The sequence below is a fragment of the Phycodurus eques genome, chromosome 19, assembly GCF_024500275.1.
Source record: "Phycodurus eques isolate BA_2022a chromosome 19, UOR_Pequ_1.1, whole genome shotgun sequence".
Lineage (NCBI taxonomy): Eukaryota > Metazoa > Chordata > Actinopteri > Syngnathiformes > Syngnathidae > Phycodurus > Phycodurus eques.
Genome location: NC_084543.1, coordinates 11991013 through 12017626, shown reverse-complemented (window position 1 = coordinate 12017626; position 26614 = coordinate 11991013). Strand labels below are relative to the sequence as shown.

The window sequence follows — 26614 nt, the reverse complement described above, 5'->3', positions numbered from 1 at the left end:
TTTCTGTGCACTAATAGAATGACTATAGGGTGTACTCGTGAAACTATTAGCATTTTATGCTGATCGACTGATTGGCTTTAATGTCATAATTCGCCGATCAATGACGTCATTGATCGGCTCGCAAAAGACATTTACTCCGCGTCGCCATCATGCACAGTATATTTGAATCCAAAAGCTAGTTTATTTTTAGCCTTGTCGCGTGTCTTTTGGCATAGTCCTGTAAATATCTGACGGGAAATAAAGTTATTTAAAAAAAACATGTCGGGGGTGTGAAACAGACCACAGGTCTGAGACAGACAACACGTAATGCCGGATCAGACTACAAGACAAATTTACTCTTTCAAGATTGCACTATGTCAGACTACTGCAATTAAATCTAGTATTCCGATACCACCGCATCCCGTTTTTTACGATCATTGGGCTTTATCTTGTCAACTCAAATGCGACCGGATACACTCGTTACCGGGACGACGACAACAAGAGTGGAGCGCCCTGACTTTGTATTATAAGGCCAAAATGGGGGAAAACGTGTGTTGGTGGCACCGGTGCTCAGGACAGGAGAGGATGTTCGTTTAAGGCTTGTTCACATACTTTTAATACGATACGGCTCACGAGGCAGGCAATAAAATGTTATGTAGTCTAGCAAGCTAGTCGTAGCACGAACGGTTGGACGTAAACATGCCCCCGTTTTGTCGAATCATGCTCTAAAGTTTTGGTGTGGGTGGAGTCATTTAATTCAAAATAAAGTAATTTAATTACAGTAAGTTAGCACCCATTATTTCTGTCATGTAATGTTGGTTTGACCTGACTGATTAGAATAGACGATCTGACTAGAGCAGTGATTTCCAACTTAATGGAGCCAAGGAACATATTTTACAATTGAAAAATCTCACGGCACACCAACAAAAAAATTTTCACAAAAAGTGGATACATTAATTACTGTATTTACTTCCTGCTATCTAATAGAAGACCATTCATTTGTTCTGTCTGTCACTATGCCTCACTGGCATAAATAGAGGAACAAAGATACATTATTCATTGTAAATATAATTTTTTGAGCAATTAAGTACACAAGTATATACAGTAAACGAACAGGTCATTTAAATAGACACATTCCTCCATTTTGTGATCGGATCGGTGATCGGTTATCGTTTTATTAAACTCGCTGATCGGTGATCGGCCCCAAAAATCCTGATCGTGTAAAGCCTACTGAGAATAATGACTGTAATATTTGCTAGTTATCACTAAACCTAAACTTTTTGCAATAATGTGATTTTTGTACATATTTGCACTGAAAATCAAAGAGAGCCTTTAATTAGAATTTGACTTTGTCCTGCTAGATGTAGCTAATTTCTCACAATGCAATCGAAGTGGGGCTCATGCTAACACATTTAGTACATAATGGTGGACAGATGTTTTCATTTTATAAAGAAAAAAAGATCAGGCCACAACCACCACCAACTACAGCCCACTTACTAATAAATCCTACAAACACAAATGAGTTGAGATTCATGAGAAAAATTTACCACTGAAATAAACTTCAGTTAATGAATTATGTGACACTGGCAGCGATACAGATCGACAGATGTGCTTGGATTCTTTTTTCTGCTCACATCACGATTGCCTGGCATAATTCTTGGCGTACAGTCATCACACACACTGGGGAAATTTATTCAGCATTATAAGCAATAAGAACAAATCACAGGCATATATTGTTTATCTTCTGGGAAAAACAACTGATATTACTGCATCTTACTGAGTCACTTACAATAGTGCATTTGTGTCTCCATGACTGTACTATACTGCCCCCGGGTGGCCAAGTCACACACACCAGAAGACGCCGCAATGAATTAATCATGATGCACAAACTGTTAAATTCTTTACATTATATTTAATTTTATAAAGTACAATATAATATAAAATAAATTTTCCCCATTGAAATGAATTGAAATGCCGTTAATCCATTACAGCCTCCCCAAAAAACACCCCAATTTTGTTCTGACATTTGTTTTAATAAAGAGAAATAAAGCTGCATTGTAAAATCGAAATATAAAAACATAAGCAAAATAAAACTGAATGTAAAGAAATTAACTGGTTTCATAAAGTACAATTAAACCGAAAGTACAGCACAGACACTGTGGTATTCGTGTGTTGACGTATGCCTTTTAAAGGGCGTGGCTTAGTGAGTGATGTGAGGAGCACTGGCAGTTAGTTCATGGCGAACGTCTTCTCCATGCACCTTGCGAGTGTTTTCATTTTGTATTTGTGTGTTTGACTGTTTCATCTGCTCACTAAACAGCTGAAAGTTCCTCAGTGACTGTCTCACTCTTTTTTCCCACTTCACTCGAGTGCAGCGTATCTGAAGTTCGCTCGCAACACAAAGCAGAAAATCCACCAAATCATAAGACAAACAATTTTTAAGTTGGGGCACTTGTAAGTCAAGGTACCACTATTTATACACATCAAATCAGCATTTTAATCACTGCCCTGCATTAAATATATACTACATTTAAAAAGTGCAAGCTGATGCCGCTTCCATTTCCTTTCCAACTCTGTGTCTTTTTCTGATTTTACCTTCTCAAACAGGAGCCAAAGTAGCCAGACCTCTGCCAGAGAGACATGCATATTTAGGGGTACTAGATATGACGATTTAAAGGATTATCTAGGGTATGTCAAAGCCCCCCGTTCCCTCAGGCAGACCGCCACAAGGATTATAGCATTAAACTTATTACCGTATGTTTTTACAGCCTGGTAGTTCTTAACAGGATATTTATTTGACACCCAAAAGTGTGTTTATGCGACCCTGCAAACACATAAACAAGTACAAATGAGAACAGGCGGTATTTGGCCTGGGGTAGTCCGAAGCAATGGAGCAACAAACTGCCTCTGTGCTGTGGTCAAACGTCGGCCAAATGGATTACAAGCAGAGACGACGATACATCACAGCTTTCCGTAAAATCACAGTCAGGGTAATTCGCAACCCCATGTGTGTTCCTGTAATCCAGTGGGTTATCACTCCTTATTAAACCTTGATAGGGACATTTTTCCTGTCTTTTTATTCTGTGAATGTCAGTTCAGTTCAGTTCATGGGAATGTGCACCAGGTCCCTGTAGACCCATGCCCTCTCTGCTTCAACATGTGTCCCTTTTTTCTTTCGCAAGGGTTGATATGGCTCCGCTCAATCCTGGTATGTGGCGTGTTTCCTCCCGCTCAGTTTCCAGATGCCCCTCTTAAAATGCCAGTCCAGGGGAAGTTGGAGCATAGGGCTTGGTGACTGCGGCAAACTAGAAAGACTGCCTTGGACCTGACGCAATCCCCATCGCATGCACCAAAGCAGGTCATTAATGAAGCCAGACGGGACCATGCATGTGTAGGAGGCTGCTGTTGTGCAAGAGATGTTTAAAGAGAACCAGAGGAGCTTGTCAGGCTTCTTATGTTATCAAAATATTTAGGAATTGGCTATCCATTACTGCTGCTGGCAAAGAACAGATCGTGAGAAAAGAACAATTTCCTACACACGAACGATATAAAACTGTCTAAGTGTGACAAATGTGCCAAAAGCTAACTCCTTTGGGTAATGTTTAGGACAGGTAAAACATGACATAGAAGAAGAATTACCCTGCAAGTTTTTATTGTATTCAAGAAGCAGACTTCTAGACTTGTATGCACAACACAATGACATGGTCTAAATATAGTTTCTTCCAGACTAGTCGAAATTTAGAGCACAGAATCCTACAAAGACAACATGCAGTGAATATATATACACACACAAAAAACAAAACAGTGGTGGGACGTATTAAAGTATAAATACTTTGTTCCTGTACTTCAGTATATTTTTCAGGTACTTTATTAGTACTTTACTTGAGTATGTATTTTTCTGATAACACAACATAAAGAAACACCCAAAAGACGGAAATAGAGATCAGGTCAACAGTGGTTGAGCTCTTGATTGACTGAGATCTTTGGGGTGGAAAAAAAAGACGACCGCAGTGAAATGGAGGAACGTGAACTGGGGAGCATTACTGACGATGATGCAACAGATTCTGAGAAATGTTTGATTTTGTCGGCTCCAAGAATGGTTTGGTTCGAATAATTCAATTACAAAAAAGGTTGATGTTAAATCTCTTCTGGGATCATTTTTCCACAGGGACTAATGTTACTACAACGCACACGCCAACCTGTGTAATAATAAGTTGGCGTGATGCCGGCAAGTCAGGAGGAAACGGTCCATAAAACACAGAGAATGTCCAAAATGTGGGATTATTTCAGATTTTTAAAAAATATATATATATATATAACAAAGTTCAATGTATCTCGGGTAATGTAGAACTGACTTACACAACAACATGTCAACAATAATCAACACCTGGTAAAGTAAACATTATTAGCTAATTTAATATAGCCTACTACTGCTAGTTACAACGTATTGTAATGTAAAGTAGTCAAGGTTTGACAAAGCCGCCGGGGCAATCACATTATTGAATTAAAGAAAGCAGATTAGCTAACGGTTAGCCAGTTAACAGCCAGCCGCTAACCTGAGCCAACAACAGCCAACTACACTCTCATTAGCTGACACACACATCACTTACCTGGCCAGGCCCTGCTTTTTAAAGCCACTCAAAGTCACAGATACTACACTGGAGAACGTAAAGATGGCAACCCCCAGTGGACAAAAATAATACTTTTCACCTCACATACACTTTGTTATTGTATTATGTTGGTATTGATGTTCATGAAGACAAAATCTGTTTTTATCCAATTACAGGATTCATCAATGGCATAATCTGTAGAATACTTCTTAAAATGCCTGTATTTTTCGTGTCGAATACGTTGATTTTGGGGTTGCAAAATTGTCTAATCTGAACTACGGAAAATAATAATAGAGTAACTAATTTGTGTACAGGGAATTTTTTCCCCCACTGTACCCAGTTATCATAATTGAAGGTAAAAAAACAAAACAAAAAATCATTTTTACTTTTTTTACTGAGTACGTGTAAGTCTGTACTTTTTAACTTTTATTTAAGTAAAAGATCAGTGAATCAGTACTTCTATTTCTACCAGTCTTTTTTTCCAACGAGTGTCTGTATTTCTACCGAGTGTGAGTACTTTTTCCTCCTTTGTTGAATACTGTTGTGACTTCTGAGTTTAAGGAAGTGTCGTGGTCTCTCCCTGAATCTTCTCAACTACCACAACACAAACTCCGAATGTCATCCATTTCTTTCTCCGGCCTCCATTTTAAAGATAGACCTCCTCTCCCTGTTTTTACTCTCTGTAGACTCTTCCACGGTGCGACCACAGAAGCATTTGCAGCTGGACTTGGACCTACTTCGGAGCCGATGTCGACAAAGCCAAAGCGAGGGAAACCAGGGACTTGACTGCACTCCAACTGGCCCGGCTTCTGCCAGGGACACAACTGCACAGTGTTCTGTGTAATTTATGTTGGTTTGATTCTGCCAGCACTGCATAACGATGACCGGCGAAGAGTGGGACAGACTTTGGCTTGCACATGATAAACATAGATAATATTCCACCGAAGTATTTGGTGCTGCGGGCCTCGGCTTTTTAGTCATTGAGATTACATGTTTTCAGAACTTGGGGTAACTAAGTGTTGAGGTGAACTGAAGTCTTACTTTCCATATAGTTTCAGGGTTAACGGAACATTTTTGAGCTTTTTGAGCATGAATCTCCAGGAAAAGCTCTCAGGCCTTAAAGGTCTGGTGACACACTCTCACAGCAAACGGCGTTTTAAACCCGACCTCACGGTGGACATGATCAGCCCCCCGTTGGGCGACTTTCGCCATACGATGCACGTCGGCCGTGGCGGCGATGTGTTCGGAGACACCTCCTTCCTCAGCAACCACGGCGGCTCGTCAAACGGGGGCAACGGGGAAACGGACTCCATGTCCACCCCCGACAACAAACTCGGGGCGTTTTTCTCCAGGACAATCCGACAAATCAGGAGGGGCTCTGACAACAGAACCAGAGAAGGATCCAAGGACGCGTCACTGCCTCCTCCGCCCATTTCTCCCATCATCAAGAATGCCGTCTCCCTTCCAAGGCTGGACGTGGACATGTATGGTGGGAGCCCCACCACAAAGGTGCTCTTCCCCAATTCCCAAAGCACACCAGGGGAGAGGAAGAGTTCTTACGGTAAGCGTGGTGTTACAACGTAGTAGGGCCCGACCGATATGGATTTCTTTGTTTCTCCGATACCAATTCCGATATATGGCAGAATAAATAGAAAAACATACTGTATAATGAAAAAACCCAAACCTTTTTAGTCCCTTAACTCTTACAACAATAAATGTATGAATTACAGGCAGAACATTTGACTGTTATAAAATACTTTGCCCTTTAGTATTTGTTCAAATTTACAAGAGAGAGAAAAATTGGCCAATTTATGCCAATTTGAAAAAGGCTAATAACGGCCGGCCTATTAATCAGTCGGGCCTTACAATGTAGAACCCCTATGGTCAATAGTTGGTGTGCCTATAATTTATTTGGTTTTGAAAAGAATTTTTCCCATTAGAAATAATAATGTGTTCCATGGTCAAACTTTTATTAAATGTACAGGCAATGTCTTAAGTAAAATTTTCACATAGTTAAGGTTGTAAAAATGTAAAAAGAAGTTTAAAAACTCTCAATTTTAAAAACAAAACAATAAAACAGTCTTAGGTTTAATGATGAATAGGGAGGACGTAATGCAAAGTGTTGCAGATGGATCTTCCGCATTTCACTTTCAAACATTCTTAATTTTCGTGTAAAAAAGAAGCAAGCTGCTCTTGATAGTGAAACAATTTAATTTCGATAACATTCGTCGAAGGATATGGTGACGCTGGAGTCTTATTTAAATATCAGCTTGGTTACTTTTTGGGAAGATACAGTATATTCCAGACCCACCCGTGATAGGTGAAAATTTGCAGAGAGCCACCATATTACAAAACATTTAATAGTTTTTCCGCTCTCACGCGCTTTTAACACAAGTAAACTTATGAAAACACACTTAAACTTGTCAAAACACACTTTTTAAAGTGTCACTTTGAGGAAACAAACAAGACTTGTTGGCAGTTATCTAAATAAGAGGTAAAGCATGCTTGCTTCAAACTTTTACTGTAAAACTTAACACATTAAACAAAATAGAATTAAACAAACCAAACCACATAATTTTGCCCAAAAAAAAACAGAAACAACAAGTCTGCTAGCTTAATGCTAATATATAATGCCAAACGCAATAGACGAGCTAACAGAAATTAGCATAGATGTTACAGTCATGTGACTTCGGAGGCATTTACCCCCAAAATATTGGTCAAATTCCAAACCTCAGGGGTGGTTGGCCGAGAGGTTCCATTGTACTGCTTTTTTTCCAAGTCAATATTCAACATTAACAGTGGCTCAGATTACGGGAAAGACAACAAACTATTAAGAAAAATTTCCCTCTGCTCTCTTGAACATTTTAACATCTGCTGACTGTTTTGATTTTGCGGTTGATTCTCTGGGCTCTCATCAGCATTGATGACTCACGCAGCAGGCATCTGTTTGCAGCAATCCGGTTCAAATCAAGTCACTGGATTCATCTTCCCGGCCACAAGCAGACCATGAAATGACAGTGTACACTAAATTAAGTGATTATATTATGTTAAATTGACCTGTCCGCACATTAATAACAATGCCAGACTGTCTGGATTTACTGGAAAGATAGCTTTTTGAAATTCACTCTTTCAAAATGCAGTTTTACAAGGTGTGAATACTGTCGGGGTCTGGTGAGGTTAAGGCTCAAAATGGTGAAAACAGATCTCCTGCTGCAGTCGTGTGTGCGTTGCAGCCATCCAGCGCCGCTACCTGCCTCCCAGCAACACACGCTTGCACATTGAAATAACATCAGCATCACCCACTGTGCTGAGCTGTTCAACCAGACCGTTTGGGTCCACCACAATAAAATGACCCCAATTGAATTTCCATTTACTGTGTTTTTGTGGTGTCAGCACATAATTCCAACGCATTAAGATGGACATTGTGGAGCAGTGAGCTGCTGAAAGGCCAAGTGTTTCCCTGCAGGATTTGTTGAGTACCACAGAGCTTAAAGTGAAGAAAGGTACTTCCTTTAAAACCGTGGTTCTTCAATTTTTTACGTCACGTACCGCCTTAAAAAATACCTAGCTCTCCAAGTCCATTGTGACCATCATTAAAACATCAGAAATGGTCATCAAAAATGTACCCAAATAAATGTTTGAAAACAAAATGGAAATGTATAGAATTTAAAAGTTAAATACATGTATTTAACAAATGCACTATACTGGCGTAAAAAAAAAGAAAGAAAGAAGTTTAAGACTAACGTTATGCACAGTTTGAATATTTAATTCAGTGATTCTTCACATTGAACTGAAAGAAAATGTTTTAAAAAACATAAATGTATCTTTGTTCCTCTATCTATGCCAGCGGCATATAGTGACAGGCAGAACAATGACCTTCCACTAGAAGGCAGAAGGTACATAGCTAACGTGAATCCACTTTTTGTGACATTGTTGTTTTGTGGTGTGCCATGAGAGTTGTGTCTAATGTAAAATATGTGCCTTGGCTCAATAAATGTTGGGAAGCACTGCTCTCGAAACACATGTCCAGTTTAGTTCGAAAGCCATATTCACAACATTTGATTACATTTTTTAAGTAGTTAATGCGGGGCCACTTTGGTTGGTTTGTTGTCCAGAGGTTCTGAACTGAACAATGAGGGAACTCTCCTGAGAGTCATTCTAGTTTATGATAGATTGATTTGTTTTCTCACAAGAAGTGAAGATCTGAGAGACACCGTTTTCAAAAAGCTAGTGTATCTTCACTGGAAATTCCAAGTGTCATAGGCACACAACCAAATCCAACCAGAGTAATCCCTATGATTACGACGGGACGAAACGATAAATCCCGCTTGCTAAACACAGTGAAACACAAGTGCGGGTCAAACGAGTTAACGCAGGGTCCCCGCTGCAAACCCTGTGAAGACTTGGCGACCGTGTGCAGGGCTGTATGTAGTAAATCATCCATCAGGTCTATTCAGTGATTTTGACAGATTTACCCCAGATGCCTTTATGTGTCACTTTGGCAGATTATCAGCAGCTCTTGCATTGATAAAAGGCAGACATCCAGACAGGGCAGGCAATAAACTGTTGGGAGTCTGTCTTTGACTGACCCATATTAACAGACCTTACCGGTGTGTGTGATACACATTAATCCCGCATAAAAAAATATATATATAATTCCATAATGCAAACATGGCACATGTTCTGTTTAGTGTCTGTCTCAAATGATTATAAGGTAATATTAATAGAGTAGGTTCGTACATCCATGACATTAAATGTCATGGAATGTTTTTTTTTTTTTTAAGTGTTGTTTTTTTTCCTTCAGTCTTGTCAAGTGATAATTATAGTGTTTAGAATATATCACACAATTTGATGTGCCTTTAATCAATATGTATATGTCTGGGAGGGGCTTTTACTAGATTTACAGTTAGACCTAGAGGAAACTATTGAAGTTGGGAGATTCTAAGTATATTGCGAGATATGGTTTATAGTGCCCCCTGTTGGATATACTGGATAAATTGTGACAGTCCTGCAAGAGTGTGAGTGCATGTCTGAGAGTGTGGAGAAATTCAAATTGAAAAAGAAATTATAATTTTAAAAAATCAGTGCCTAGATTAATCTGAATTCATCTGAATCTAGGGAATGCGGGGGTCCACTGCCTATAGCCTTCCACCATGAGTCAGAACAAAGCTGTAAATCATCATAGATCTGCATATGTGTGAATTTCTTCACTAAGAGTCAATATTAACTGAATTGTTATCAGAATCGCAGTCAGAATCAGATTTATTGGCCAAGTATGTTACAAGACACACAAGGAATTTGTCTCTGATAGTTGGAGCCACTCTAGTATGGCAACAAACAGCCACTGAGACACAATACACATTTAGGACATAAAAAACATGAGTATGGAGAGTCATTGAGCAATGTGAAAATGTGTATAAGTGTTTAGAAGATGACACTCAAAAGTACTGTACTGTATAAAAACACACAGTAGTAACATTTGCTCTCCACATAACCTGCAAACACAAAATGCAAGGACAAAGCATGACTGTTATCTCATGTATTGTCCTTCTTTGGTCTTCTGTGGGGTTGTCTTAATTGATGGTGGCCGGTTGTCGTGAAGTTTGGTGCCTCCATCTAGCGTTAGGGGAGTGAAGTGCACGTGTATCTTAATTTTTTGGCTTGTATCTCAAGACAAAAAAATAATAATCGACCAAGCGACAGCGCTATGTCGAAAAACGTATTTTTATTATAAATAATGTTACGTTTTAATGTTAACGATCTCAGAGCATGATGCCACTAACAAATTGCAATTAAAATAAATAAATTTAAAAAAAATAATTAATAATAATAATAATCTTTTGACCTAATATGAAGTATCAGTGTAATGTGTGTGTCCTCTTCAGGTTTGGAGTCTGGCTTCGTTACACTCCCTCGTCTGTCCCGCTCTGAGCGTCAACAGCCCTCCATCTCCAACCCCGTCCCGTACTTGACCAACGTGCATCGCGGCTCTCTGACCGACCCCTCCGACGCCATCTTGACCACCCGCTCTTCTGCCGTTGTGACCTTGGACCCCAAATCAACCGCCTTTTCCAGCTCCTTCGCCTCCCTCACCTCCCTGGACACCTTCAACTTTGACCTGGGCCCCTCCCTCATGAGCGAGGTGTTCGGCCTACTGGACGGCGACAGTCACACCTGGGAGAGAGACGAGACGGGGTCGCCGTCAGGGCTCGCCAATGAAGGATCCGAGATGGACTCGGCTACTATCTCTTATGTGGACTCCCTGCTGAGAGAGGACTGCGCAGGCGGGAAGGGTCCACAGGGGGCGGAATGGGATGACGACGAGGGGAGCGCCAATGAGGTGAACGGAGTCGGGATGACCGCGAAACTACCTGACGCGCTGAAGGAAGTCGCACCCGAGCGAGCGAAATTAGCAGTGAGAATGGAAAGTGAGCGCTTCCAGAGTGCCGCGGATGTGCTCGCACGCCATTACGGTGGTCACAACAGGATGGAGCCGGTCGATTCAGAGATGATGAAGAAAATATCCTACAGCTACACAGATGATGATGATGATGAAATCAAAGTCTGAGCTGTTTTCACATGAAACTAAAAATCATTAGCAAATATACGATGTGATTTTTCTGTAATTCTAATCCAATAAGCAAACTATCAACAATGAAACTCAAACAGAAAACAGGATATTATTCTTTAAGGTTCATGATATTGGATCCCCATTTTTTCCCACTGATAATAATTCAATAATTCATTTTTGCAACAAATGGATCTAAAATGAGGACTCGCATATTTTCAATACACACTATTCACGTAAAGTTCAGGATATTCAGCCTGCGGGTGACATTGCAGGATGAAGGTAAAATGCACTCAAAATGAACCCCCTCCAAGTCGCTGTAACTCACTATTCACTGTTTATGTGCTCAGGCCGAAGTAATAAAAGCATTATTTTGGTGCCATCTTGTAGTATCTTGGTGCCAATGAACTATGTTGAAGTTCATTGAGGAGCCTCATTTCGACAAAAGTAGTGCTTTGATGCCATTTTGTGGCATCTTGGTGCCAAGGAACTATGTTGAAGTTGACTGAGGCCCTTCAATGGAACAAAAGTAGTGCTTGTCGCCATTTTGTGGTTTCTTGGTGAAAAAGGAAATATGTTGAAGTTGATTGAGGAGCTCAATTTTGACAAAAGTAGTGCTTTGCCACCATCTTGTGGCACCTGTAGGCGATTATAAACCTTTTGATGGGTATCAATTACTTGCGGATATCTGCTATTTTTTAATTTGCCCCTCCTAAATCTTAATTTGCCCTCTAAATGTTTTTGAATGTCCAACCGTTCAATAGTTCACTACTTGTTGCGCAAGTTGCTGTACTCTAACAAGGAGCTGACATCAAAAGGTTAGAGGAAGTCAAATTATGTTCACCTTATAGTGCATTTTAGGTCTATTCTGAAATGTCACCCGAAAGCCCTATATCCCAAACTTTTTGGGAGTACTGTGTTGAACTGAGGCTCGAACCAAACAACACTTCCACAGAGGATTAAGCAAAAGAGGAAACGCGAATGTTACTCAATGAAGAGGTCCTGCCATTCACTTTATACTCAATACTTCCTCCTGTATGAGAGGACGACAATCTAGCAGTATGTGTGCTGTGCTCGCTGCACTGAGATGGCCTCTCAAAACAGCCATCAATAACAGACATGGATACAAAATAGAAGGTTCCTGGAGGTTGGTCCGCATACTCAGCATACTCATGTCATGTGTCTCAGGTTTAACTTCAGTCAAGAACATTTAAAGTCATTTTAGTGAAGACTTACCTTGACATGAATGAGAATGGTAAGCGAGCCTTAAAATCTTGTGGATTTTTATACAGTGTTATCGCATGACATAAATTGAGAAATATGACCAATAACACCAGTATTTGGTGTTATCAACTACAGTATAGGCTGTACTATGTAATCGTTCCTTTAATGCTGCAGACATTTTGTATAAACCCTGTGCACCTTTAACGAGGACTTCTGTTTTTTTAATAGACAAATTATAATATCTACGTTATTGCCTTCAAATGTCCATGAAAATATCATCTGACTCCCCTATAAACATGTACTGTACTTACTAGCACCTTCAGAACACAGTGCAGTCCCACCTTATACTGTATGTCAATTCCAATAATTGGAAATAAAAATGCTATCATTTGGGGACTTTGTATCGTAAGGTCACAACCATCAAAAAGCATAGTAAATATTCATATTATTATTATATGCTTGGAAATGACGTTTATCTTGCACGTGTGGTTTTATTTGCTCTCTGGAAAACATGACTGCAGTGGGTGAAGAATAAATACAGTTTTCCAGTGAAAGAATTTGGACAAATGGCAAGCTAAGCTTACATTACGCAAACACACACTGTGAACAAAAGTATTGGGTCTCTTCATCATTACACCTTCCTATTGGAATGGAATGGAAGTTAATATAAAAGTGAAAAGTTAATGTTTGTCCATTTATCCAGAAGAACACCCGTGAGATCATGTTGGTCCTGAGCTCATACCAAAAGGTGCTTGGTGGGGTTGAGGTTTATCATGTTCTTCCACACTTAAGCCAACATTGCCTTGATGGACCTTACATGAAAGGGCAAGTGTTTCCATGAGTCGGAAGCATAGAATTGCTCACAATGTCTTGGTACGAGGATTTATGCCAATTAAACATTGACTGTGTGTCAAAGCTTTGGTCCATATAGTGTGGCTCTCATCTTACTGTGCTATTGAAGGAGCCTGTTCGGACTGTAACGCAGGCGGAAGCGGCGGAGGGCAACTGGGGGCTTTAAGTCCAGACTTTTTAATCGGCGGCTTTTTGAGACCAACCGGCCGAGTTGGAGGTGGCGGACGTGTCACCTGGTTCCCGTCTGTCGCTGCGGGTGCCGGAGGGGCCCGCGGCTTTGGCGGCACCGGCGCTTTGGTCTTGCTGTAGTGAACTGTCAACGGCTCGTTAGTTTCATTGGCTTTTCTCACACTGATGCTCCTCTTTGCTGCATATAAGAGAGTGTACAGATTGTGAGCTGAATGGACAATTTCTGAGGTTACCTGCTCATACAAGCACGTCTAGATTGCAAATTTGGAAATTCTGCCTCGATAAAAATAATATTGCTCTATTTGTATTGACACACTAATAGGGGCATTAATTCAAAATATCATAACATCCATCCATCAAGTTTGGGCAAGAGGAGAGGTACCGGGCACATATTGACAAACAACCATTGATGCGCACAATCACCTCTGGAAAATTAATTAACCTAAGAAGCATATTTTTAGACAACGGCGGGCAAGGAGAGATTGGAGCGCAGAACCCCTCGACTGTGAGGCAGGCATCGTGCTTCTACAACGAGAGATATGTCCAATATAGCACGGCCTATAATATGGCCTTATTTTGCTACACAAGAGATGTAGAACACCTTGCAAAAGAGCTGTGATGACACCAAATGAAGTAAAAGGCAGTACTTGAGGGAAAGTACTGCGAGCTGAAGGGCACATCCCGTCGTGGTTTGAACAATATGCGAGATGACGCGTGACCCGAGTGGGTGTTATCTTGGTGGGTAGTGCGCAACTTCCTGTTTCCTTAAAACATGAGACGTGTATTTATCTTCCCCTCGTAGACTTGCACTCACTTCACTTGTGAGAGGAAAACACTGTGGATGTCAAGACTTTGCACAATAGAGAAACATGAAAAATGGGTTGAACTCGATCTCTGTGCTCAACAACAACAGCAACCAGTGAAAGAAATATGATTGTGGATTCTGGGTCACTGTAGCGGTTCTGAACATGTCAACAAACATTTCAAATTGCAAATGATCACTGGAGAGCAGTTGTGGGCAATGTATAGGCAGGCCGCCACATACGCCCCGCTTCGCTCTTTAATGCGGCCCACCGAACATTTATCAGGGGTGTCAAACTCATTTTTGTCATGGGCCACGTTGTAGTTACGATTTCCCTCAGAGGGGCTGATCATATTATAACATATACACAACAAATTGATGGACAACTAGTTTTGAAATCAGAAGTCAAGCATAATAGTTGGTTTAGCTGTTGTTCAAATGACTGTAAAAAGGGGTTTGGTAACAAATATATGCTTTTGCAATATCTCAACATTTATTACTTATGACAATTGGTAAATATTGGTACAGATTTTAGCAAGAATCATGAAAGTCGACAAATTATAAAATGATTTGGCGGGCTTTGAGCTTGACACCTGCGATTTTGATTATCAATAGTCCTGTGATATTTGTTGTATTCATTTTGCCGTTTTCTCCTGAAATTGGTTTATTAAATAGGATTTTTGTAAAAAAAAAAAATGTAAACTGTTTTTAAATGAGTATTTTTAATTAGTTAATAATACATAACTCTAAATCAATTATACACAATAATGTAATAAATATAGAATTATTATTTTGCGATTGGCTGGCAACCAGTTCAGGGTGTACCCCGCCTCCTGCCCGATGATAGCTGGGATAGGCTCCAGCTCACCCGCGACCCTACTGAGGAGAAGCGGCTCAGAAAATGGATGGATGGATGAATTATTATTTCATTTCCCCAAATATTAACTATTGTAATGTATTATTTAAAATAAAATCTTTTACTTAGCTGACATACACATTTTACCCCCACACGTCTGTCTGTTTTAAAATTTCTAATGTTGCCCTTGAGCACGAATGTTTGTCCAGCCCTGCTCTGGAGATGTCTAGAATGTTTTGACTCACGTTTGTTTGGTTTGCTGATCGTCACAACTGCTTTCGGTGAGACGGGAGGGGGCTCCGAAATGGGCTCCAACTGCTCCGAGCACTGCTTCTGGACGGGCTCCCTGCTGTGTCCTGGGTTGGACCCTGCGGTTCTGGGATGTGGGATCGGGTTCTGGATTGGCAGCAAGCCGGTTCTTGCGGTGGGTGAGCTGCTGAGTGTCGTCGTGTCTTTTTGGGTCGTGGTTGCGGCCTCGTGTGCAGAAGCAGCCCACGCTTGGCGTCTCTCGGATTTCACGGCGGTGACACTGACGCAATCCTCAGAGGATACACTACAAGCAGAAAAAGTGTATTTTAAAATAATAATAAAAACTTTGATTTATTTAGCGCCTTTCGAGAGACATAAGGATGCTTCACAACTCGTGCACATGGGAAGAATGCACATTTTGTTTCAGCCACAGCAATTAGCGCAATTTCTGAGGCGATACCTGCTCGTCTTGGAGCAAGGGAGATGATAAGTTGAAGAGGAGGAGGCTGTGGAGGAAGTGGAGACTGTTCTGCTCAGTGGCGCTTGTTCTGAGATCTTAGACCGGTCATCTTGGACCTTGGGAAGCTCCGGAATCTCAAAGGATACCTCTGAACAAACATTTACAACAATAGATACATTTATTGTATAACCTCCTCCTCATCTATTGTCATCAGAGTCTCGCGTGTCTTTGTTTTCACTGACATACTTCAGTCAGTGGCTTTAAACTGGAAAGAAAATACTCACACGCCAGAAATGTAGGTACACTAACACAATCTAATGTGATCTAAAACGAGAGTTGGATCCAGTAGTAAAGCTAATAGGACTACAGTCGTCGTTTCAATCCGTTAGGTAAGTGGAATACATCTTCAAGATAGCTGTAGTTCAGTGCCATGAAAAAAATATTGGCTCCCTTCTCAAATTCTTAGATTTTTGCATAGTTTACACCGCTTTAATGTTTAGGATCATCAAACAAATGTAAATATTAGACATATATAACCCAAGTGAACTAAAAATGCTGTTTCTCAATTGTGATTTCATTTATTAAGGGGAAAAAAAAACTATTCACAGTTACTTGGCTCTGTGTGGAAAATGTAATTATCCTCCCTATTAAATCATGAATTAGTTGTGGCTAATCATAATTTTTGGTTAATTTTTTACTGATCACACCCAAGTCTGATATATATATATATATATTTATATATATATATATATACACACACACACAAATTTTGGGTATGAATAACTTTGGGCTTGAGTGTGGCTCCATGAGAGGGACCAAAATATTAAAAAGTCCAACCACAATGACAAACATTGTTGAATGAATACTACTAAGACGGTGTTAATTAAAGCGGGGCCTTTATTATCAGTGTAGCAGCAGAAGTAAGTGAACTGCAAGTATTTTTAATAATCAGAGCTACAATTGGTGGTTATTAGAGGTGCATACCTTCAGGGAAGAGCACGGCGCTGTGTTGAATGAGAGGCTCAATAACTGTCACCACCTGCACCGAGGAGGCGGACGCCATGTCAAACAGAGTGATCTCCCTAAATAGGAAGAGAACAAGGAGACGGGATGAGAATGGTGACGGGTAGACTGTGTGTGGTTGGACACCTGTAGTTACCCCTCGGCTTGCGGCCAGAGGAGGTTGGGCCCCAGGACGATGGCGATGTTACCGGGCGTCATCTTGTTTGCAGCCTGGTGCTCGGACAGCAGCGACAAGAACTGAACTAGGTACCTGAAAATATATTATCAAATGCTACATGAGAGCAGACCTAAACAAAACCTACTGATATACATTTTGTACATACAGACACATGACCTGGGAACCATTTTTGGTCCCAACAGATTTTGTTTAATTTATACATCTCTTGTTACAGTATGTTTGTTTCATGAGTCAATGTGACCCAGTGCATTCGCTTTTTCTAAAATAAAAAAAAAAATTATATAAAAATACATCTATAATAAAATCTAAATCAATAAAAAGATAAAATAATGCCAGCAGATGTTTTTTTAATCCTACTCCTTTAGTTTATTCTTCATTTTTAAACAATGTGTCTATATTTTTACAAGTCAATTTGACCTGCAACATAACAGGGCTGATTAATTTTGTGGATTATTCCATATTTCAAAGATTTATCTGTCATCAGAAATATCAGCGTGGTGATCTAGTGGTTAACATGTCTGCCTCACAATTCTAAGGTTCATGTTTCAAATTTTGGCTTTGGCCTTCCTGTGCGGCGTTTGCATGTTCTTTTTGCTGGGTAGTCTGGCTTCCCCTGACATACCACAACAACACTTGCTTGTGATTTCCCCCCCCCCATGCACATGATGACATTTTCAAAATGACACACACATTGCACATGTGTGACTGTTAGAGAAAACCAAAGAAAAAAGGGAACAAGACAGCTGTTTGTTTACTGTAAGTTAATGATTATAAAAGGCAAATAATTCCCCACCTGAGGTTGTTATAGTTTTCAGGCGGTAGTTTCTTCAGTAGTATTCGGAACTGCTCCAGCTTTTCTGTACAGTCTTTTTCACTGTGAATAAAGCATTCACACATAAAGGCATGATGTGCTTTTTTTCCCACCATTCCAAGCAGGCCCCAGGTGTCTTAACAAAACGAGACCCAAATAAATCAAGAATTACCACACTTTAAACACCCTCATTTTGGTCCTGCTGAAATTAGCTTGTTTTGAGGGGCAAGCTCTGTCTTATGCAAGTGAGCGACAGTAATGCCCGCGCCACTGCTGGGTCAATGGCAAGTACAGATTTTGTTACCTTGACGACTCGGGACACAGTTAGTCGGGTGCATATTGAGTGCAGCCCAAAGTCTAATGAAGCGAGTGCGATGGGTGGATTGCATTTTCCCTCCAGAAGTCAGCAATTTATCAGCAATCTCAATTAGTATGCAGATCTGTGTATGTGGCGCATACTGCAGACAGGTTGCCAAACACAACTACCCGCCAGGCGCCCCGCATCAACAATTTCTCCGAGCAGTTAAGTATGTGTTGCTCATCGGAAGCTAACGCTGTTTGCTAACGTTAATGCTAATCTGTGCATCCAACAAAAATTGAGTGTCGAGTGGAGTTTATACACACCCGGCTGCTTTGAACCAGTCTTTGTACAGTTCAAAGGTCAGTAGTGGTTCAGGAAGTTCTCTCAGGTAACACTTCAGAGCTCCTATTGGAGTAATTTGACATGAAAACATACACTTAACATCCTTTTTAGTGTTGCATGATAGAAATTATGCATATGATGTGTGGAAGAACAGAATTGAGTTGTTGTAGTACAGACAAAAGGAATTTTAAAAAAAATTGTGGTTTTGGGTGGGTGGGTGGGTGGATGGATGGATGGATGGATGGATGGATGGATAGATAGATAGATAGATAGATAGATAGATAGATAGATAGATAGATAGATAGATAGATAGATAGATAGATAGATAGATAGATAGATAGATAGATAGATAGACAGACAGACAGACAGACAGACAGACAGGCAGGCAGGCAGGCAGGCAGGCAGGCAGGCAGGCACATAAGCTTACCGGCCACAGCGTGAGGGTCCATGCGGAACTCACTGTGATCGACCGTCCCCTGATCCATGCAAGTCTTGAGCCTCTTCACCACCGAGGCGGCCGCCGTGAGACGAAACAGACCCTGGAGGACGCGCGCGCGAGAGCAGAAATGCTTTCAGCTTTTATGCCGATGATACGATCGGCTACTAAAAATGTTTGACCTCTTCTCTCATCCCTGTCCTGAGCAGCATGTGGAACACATTCTTGAATGGGTGCTGCGATTTCCCGTTTGCTCTGAAGCAGATGAGAGGCAAGAGGCTCGCCGAAAACCTTCGGTCCGAAGGGGTTTGCTGGCGGCCCTGTAGCTCATCGCATATGTAGAGCAAGGTCAACTCAAGGACAAGCCCGTGCGGCAAATAAATGCACACACTTACCTTTCTGGCTGTGATTCTCCTTGAGTTCGTTGATATTTTTATCCAGGAACTCGTGTGATTTTTTGTGGTATTCTGCTTGCAGCTCCAAAAGCTTCAGTGACAGGAACAAGTAGACATTACAGTGTTCCCCCAATTTACAATTCTCGTAACAGCTATGCCTGTCTATGGCATTTCATATTTTATTTTAGCATTAAGCTAGCGAACTTTCGTCAGATGTGTGTTTAACTATACAATCGTCGATTCTCTTTTGCTTTATGTGTCAGTTTTACAGTGAACTTCAACTGGGAGTGAGAAACAGCTTGAAGTGAGAATGCTTATCCTCTTATTTGGGAAACTGCTGGAGAGAAAGAAAAGGAATATTTTAAACTTATTAAAAGACACTTTTTAAATGTTTTTTTAAAGCATGTGGGAAGGGTAGATATATATTCAAGAAATGTATACATGGCTCCTACATCACGGCTATTCACCGGTTGTGGGTCGGTCTGGAACATATCCTCCGCGATAAACGGGGGCTCACTGCATTGCCAAACATGCATAGAAGTTTTTTAACGAGTCGAAGTACAACGTACGCGAATGAAGTAGCTTGCGTAGCTGTCTTCTTTGGTCGCAAAGTGATACAGATCTGCTGAATACTGATTCTGTAAAGACAAGAGAAACATACAGTTCAATGTTCGACCCTCAGTGACGTGCGAGAGTCGTGATGAAGGATCAATGCCGGTGCCTTGATGATCTCCAACTTCCTCAGAGCTTCTTCCTCCTCCTCCTTGAGACCGTCCTGCTTGGCCTGTGGACCGGTGCTGCCCTGGCTCCTGAGGTTCAGAGTTCGTATCATTCACAACTTGAGCACAAATCAGTTCAAAGGTGAGCCCACCTGAGACGAGCATTGTTCCAGTCTGTATGAAGCCTTGCAAAGTGCTTCTTGTTTTTGAGAATCTCTGGCAATTCTTCCTTAAAGAAGAACAGGAAGGAAGGAAGTCATGATGGGAACCTGAGGTTTAATGTACTGTGCGTAAACAGACAATACATGAGACATTAAACATTTCATTCAAATTCAAAGTAAGTGTTTTCATAATCCGTTACCTTTAAAGAATAGAAATGTACACCTTCTGTACGGACTGACCTCCGAACCAAACTCAATCTTCGATGAATATACGGACACTGTCACATCCTATATCAGTTTTCTGTGAAGAGGTTTGTGTACCAACAAAATCATTTCGGACATTCAACAACAACAAGCCGTGGTTCACTGCTAAACTTAAGCAGCTTCGCCAAGCTAAGGAAGATGCATATCAGAGCGGGGACAGGGCCCTGTATAATCGAGCTAGAAACCAGCTGACTAAAGAAATTAACATTGCAAAGAGGAACTATGCAGCAAAGTTGGAAAAACAGTTTAGCGCGAACGACTCGAAATCAGTCTGGCGTGCATTCCAATCGCTGACTAATTACAAGTGACGATCCCCCCAAGCTGAGAACAATAGCACACTAGCCAACGACTTGAAGACCTTCTATTGCAGATTTGAAAAGGACAGTTTCACTCCACACACCCACCCGGCCGCACCCGCGACCACAACCGCACCTCTGACTTCTGCGTTAACCATCCATGAACAGGATGTGAGACGCATCTTCAAACAACAGAAGATTAACAAAGCGGCAGGCCCGGACCATGTGTCACCATCCTGCCTCAAAGTCTGCGCGGACCAGCTCGCTCCAGTCTTCACTCAGATCTTCAACAGATCTTTGGAAACGTGCGAAGTTCCATCCTGTTTCAAACGCTCCACCATCATTCCAGTCCCCAAGAAACCTGCAATCTCTGGTCTGAATGACTACAGGCCTGTCGCTTTGACATCTGTGGTCATGAAGTCCTTTGTACGTCTCGTGCTGGACCACCTCAAGAGTGTCACAGGTCCCCTGCTGGACCCCCTGCAGTTTGCCTACCAAGCGAACAAACAGGTCTGCAGATGATGCAGTCAACATGGGACTGCACTTCATCCTAGAACACCTCGACAGTGCAGGGACCTACGCGAGGATCCTGTTCGTGGACTTCAGCTCAGCGTTCAACACCATCATCCCTGAACTCCTTTCAACCAAGCTTCTCCAGCTCAGCGTCTCACCTGCCATCTGCCAATGGATTTACAGCTTTCTGACGGGCAGGACACAGCAGGTCAGGCTGGGGGAGGCCACCTCATCCACACGCAGCATCAGCACTGGGGCGCCCCAAGGTTGTGTCCTCTTTCCGCTGCTCTTCTCTCGCTACACGAACGACTGCACCTCAGCGAACCCGAATGTCAAGCTCCTGAAGTTTGCAGATGACACCGCTGTCATCGGCCTCATCAAGGACGGTGACGAGTCTGCATATCGACAGGAAGCGGAGCGGCTGGAGCTGTGATGCGGCCGACACAACCTGGAGCTGAACACGCTCAAGACGGTAGAGATGATCGTGGACTTGAGGAGGCATCCTTCGCCACAGCTGCCCCTCACGTTGTCCAGCTGCCTTGTGTCAACCGTCGAGACCTTCGAGTTCCTGGGAATTACAATCTCTCAGGACCTGAAGTGGGCGACCAACATCAACTCCGTCCTCAAAAAGGCCCAGCAGAGGATGTACTTCCTGCGGCTTCTGAGAAAGCACGGCCTGCCACCGGAGCTGCTGAGACAGTTCTCCACAGCGGTCATCGAATCGGTCCTGTGTTCTTCCATCACAGTCTGGTTTGGTGCTGCTACAAAAAAGGACAAACTCCGACTGCGACGGACAATCAAAACTGCTGAAAGGATTGTCGGTACCCCCCTACCCACCATTGAGGACTTGCACGCTGCCAGAACTAAGACAAGGGCGTGCAAAATCCTCTCGGACCGTCTGCACCCCGGTCACCGGCTCTTCCGGCTCCTTCCCTCAGGTCGGCGCTACCGATCAACGCAAACTAGAACTAGCAGACATTCCAACAGCTTCTTCCCTCTTGCGATCAACTTCTTAAACACCTAACCTATAATTCCATTACAACAAGCTGGAATTTTTTTGACTTGAGTTTGTTGTCACATTTCTGTGGGGCCAATTATGGATTACTCGTGCACTCACTGTAGTTGTCTCGCCATGCTGCACTAGTTGCATATACTGGCCACTCATGCCAGAGTAGCATCTGCTCCATTTGCACACTGATTGAGGAGTATCTGTAACATTTGCACAACCATCATTGTCCCAGATGATCGCACTACTCGTCACTTTAAAGCGCATACACTCCTTGAAGTCTCGGCGCCCTTTGCACAATGGTCATTGCACCGGACTATTGCAATATTAGTCATTCGAACTGCTCTAAGTGCTAGAGGACTCTGCATCTTTTTGCACAATTGTTTTTGTCAATGTCTTTATGTCTCCAAAGTGTTCTGTAAATTGACTGTCTGTTGTACTAGAGCGGCTCCAACTACCGGAGACAAATTCCTTGTGTGTTTTGGACATACTTGGCAAATAAAGATGATTCTGATTCTGATTCTGATCTCTGGCTAGTTTCACACTAAAGGTAGCAGCGATCTGTTGATGGCTTACTGGTTTAATGTCTCGTCTACCATTTATGCAGTCATACTCATTTGTTGTGTGGATAATTGATGTAATGCTATCTCGCATGTGATTGACTTGTACTTGACGTTAAACTTTTGCTGCCTTGTTTTCCAGGTCACCATTGCGAAATATATATATATATATATATATATATTCACCTCGCCAAGTTTATTCAGTGGCTCCAAAACTTCCTTCTCCACTTTGATCTCAAAGTCTGCCAGCAGGCTGGCCAACTTCTTCTCCATGAAACAACACATCTCCAGCACCTTCCTGCCACACAAACACAGACACACGCAGACACACGCACACACACACACGTGCACATATTGTATACACGCAATGAGTTATGAGGTAGCTCCTGTTAACTATGAGCGGGACAGCGGATGCCGTGTCGATCAAAAGACCTTGCCGAATGCCTTCCGAGCCTATGCTGTACATTTTCGGCTTTCTCTTAAGGATCACACGAGAGCGACAACTCTTGGTGTTTTGCAGTCTTTATTAAACGCTTGTCGTCATTAGGCTGAGATGGAGACTATCGCAGCTGATTAGATTGAGCAAGGGGCGGGGTCCACCCCGGACTGTAGCTAGCCAATCGCAGGGCACAGATAGACAAAGAACCACTCACATTCACATCTATGGGCAATACAACGAAGCTAACATGTGGATGTGAGAGGAACATGAATGTGGGCGGATGCTGGAGTACCGAGAGAAAAAAACCCACTAAAACACGCAAACCCCACACAGGAAGGCCAGAGCCGAGATTCAAACCGCGATACTGTGAACTGCGAGGCAGATGAGCTATCCACTAGAATCACCATACTGCCCCGTTATCAGACAAAGCGTGTTTCACTTTTACTGTTATAGTTTCAAATGCATTTAGATGCGTGGGATTAATCACATGCCGAGGGCGGTCTGTCTCTCTTCCTATTTGATGCAGAACTGAAAACACCAGTCAGGAGCTGATCACATGACTCAACGTGACATGTTGAGAGGGGCTCACCTGATGGAGGAGTCAGCATCAAAGTCTTTGAAGCTTTCCGCCATGCTGATTGACAGCAGCATGAGAGGCAGCTTCTTCTGCGGAGAAACACACAAAGGCAACGTGGTGACCGGTGGTGGTTGACGGTTTCTGTAATTGCGACATGACAACGGTGGCATTAAGAGGTGGATTTTAAGTCAGCTGAGTCCCCACTGAAGGGCAAAGTACCAAATACTGGTGGTGAGCACACAACGGATGCAAAGTTTGATGTCATGGCCTGGGGAGGAAGCGACGTAATTTAAGTACCATCCGTCTTTCGGCATCTGGCCCTGTCTGACTCTGCATGCAGCCTTGCAGCTTCTTGTGGAGCATCTGTGCTGCTCTCTTGGCTGGCTCCACCCGCTGCTCCACCTTCATTTTCATCAAACAGAAAAACATAGCGTACGCCACGACGCCGAATTGGACTGACTCAAATATGCCGAGCAAAATGACTTCTTAAAATGTGTTTATTTTCCTCACCACAACCAGGTCCGTGTGTAGAAGCTCGCTGACATCTTGCGACCTGCAAATGTTTAATAAAGGACTCATATAATATGATACATTTCATTTCACAAATTTAACATAAGAACAAAGATAATGATATTCATCATCATCATCATCATGTTAGCGATAACAATTGAATTATATTTCCCACAGATGTGAATGTGAATGGCTGTACCGTATGTATGGAAAGCTGCTGGAGCATTTATTCGATATCCTACTCGTGCGCTGACTTGTCCATGTACTAGTACACTCTCTGTCCTCACTATTATGACAATTGAGCGCACTAGTTGACATACTTGAGCACACCGGTAGAACGACTATGCCAGTGATTCTCAAAGTGTAGTATGAGTACCACCAGTCTGCGAAAAAGAATTAAATGGAATTAAATGTTCAAACTGTGCAGAATGTTATTGTGGCTTTTTTTTTTTTTTTTTTTTAAATCCACTAACATACATTTGTTTCATACATTTCAGTTGTACTTAATTTATAAATGCACTACATTTGCATTTAATCATTTAGAAATAACATTTTCAAACATTGAAGTACAATTTTTATTCAACTTTGATGAGCAAAATGCAATAATGTTTTGAGTACAGTTTTTTGATTTTCTTACACTCAAGCGCAATCTTAATGTTTAAACTGTGCGCAATGTTGCCGTGTCTAACAAAAACTGTTTTCTTCCATTTTGAGCCCTTAGTTTGACGTTGTAATGCAAATTTAGGACATCCCGAGGCCTAACTGACAAGTAACTAAAACAAAAAAACAAAACATTGCCACCATGCTGTTTGCTTCGATTCGCTCCCGTGTCTGAACCATTAAAAGCTTCTTTCCATCTCTGCTGTACTATAAAAGTGTGACACCTTAGCTCACATCATGTATGACAACAGCTTGAAGCTATGAGCAGTTCCCTTTTTTAAACTTCACTTTTCAGAATCATCCACTCTTAAAGAGGAAAAGTGACAATATAGAAAAGGGAATATACAGCCAGCCGTTTAGAATAGCATAGCGTGCCATGACTTCCTTTGTACAAAAGAACAGTGTATTACTTAGCTATGACAGCGGTTCACCGCCGTTTCGTTCAGGATGTGTCAGACGGAGAGACAGTGACACAAATAACACAAACCGTGCCATGTCGCATGCCGGTTTGTATGCTGAAACAAATCCTAGATCGTAATCACTGAGCCATCCGTTTTCGATACCGCTTGTCTTCACTAGGGTGAGCTGGAGCCCATCCCAGCTAATATCGGGCGACAGGCCGGGTACACCCTGGACTGGTCGCCAGTCAGTCGCAGCGATAATAAACATTTGGGATATTCGATACCACTTTTTTTCCAGTCTGATACTAGTACGTGTATACTCTCTTGAGTACTCACCGATACACAATACGAATACCATTAGTACGTTTAGTAGTTCCAATTAACACGGACCTTTCTGACACACAGGATGGTTCGCCAATGTGTCAAACTGCCAGCGTAGCGCCAACTACTGGCGAGGAGGACTCACTCGATGCCAGACTTGTTTTTCTTTTATTTATTTTTGCCTCAAGTAACAATGGCTGGTATCTGCAGCATTCACAAGTACCCGATACCTGGAAATAAGGTAAGTAACAGCCCGATCCAGATAACAGGTACAGCACTCGCCCGTCCTTCATAAACATGACATTGTTCAATTAAATAACAGCGGCAATCCAAACTAAGCATTATTACCATTGCAACTTTGGAAATCAGTGATTGTGCAGGTGTACCCGATGTTGTGGCCTGTTGCTGTATATTGTTTGATTCCATTATGAAAGCAAAAACAAACAAAAAAACAGCGCTTATATAGTTCCACGATTTCTTCTTCTAACCGCATTGAGTGTGAGTCACTACTTCCATCGCCTCATCAGTACACAAATACCCGTGAATTCAAATAAGCATTCAATTGAAATGACTGGAGCGACACTTGACGACAAAAGCGACTTACTTTGCCGAAGATCCAAGCTGCTTCAGAATGCTCAGAGACTGTCGGAGCATGGTGGCTGCGGTCTCCTCCGCAGCGGCTGACCTCCTACAATGCTACTTTATGGCGTGCTTCTGCCTTTTTCTCTTTTAGTTCTCGTTTCAGATGCGCTCCCTCGAGCTCTGACACGCTTAATGAGGAAGTTGCACGGATGCAATGTGAGCGGGAAGAGCCGGATTTTTGTTTTGTTTTGTTTTTTTTCCTCCTCTTCTCTCATTTGAATTGTAAAAGGTTGCTTTTACTTGCTTTCAACTACATTGCGTCGCCGTGTT

General features: G+C 42.0%; 2 protein-coding genes across 2 annotated transcripts in view; one reads left to right on the top strand and one right to left on the bottom strand.

Moving 5' to 3' along the window:
- cdc42ep1a (CDC42 effector protein (Rho GTPase binding) 1a) overlaps window positions 1-18082 on the top strand; it is a 23807-nt gene extending 5725 nt beyond the window's left edge. The window contains exons 2-3 of the mRNA XM_061705502.1: window positions 5276-6150; window positions 10475-18082. Of these exons, the coding sequence (XP_061561486.1) occupies window positions 5679-6150; window positions 10475-11157 (1155 nt within the window). The 5' untranslated portion in view covers window positions 5276-5678 and the 3' untranslated portion in view covers window positions 11158-18082. The remainder of the gene's footprint in view (window positions 1-5275; window positions 6151-10474) is intronic.
- sh3bp1 (SH3-domain binding protein 1) lies at window positions 9834-26614 on the bottom strand. Its single transcript, XM_061705501.1, is given in 19 exon segments — window positions 9834-13600; window positions 15326-15633; window positions 15790-15937; window positions 16774-16871; window positions 16949-17062; window positions 17784-17864; window positions 18426-18507; window positions 18872-18983; window positions 19063-19095; window positions 19097-19200; window positions 19276-19366; window positions 19845-19913; window positions 19997-20089; window positions 20152-20223; window positions 22981-23092; window positions 23823-23899; window positions 24108-24212; window positions 24321-24363; window positions 26307-26614. Coding segments are annotated over 19 exon segments (2067 nt in total). The 5' UTR covers window positions 26357-26614; the 3' UTR covers window positions 9834-13325.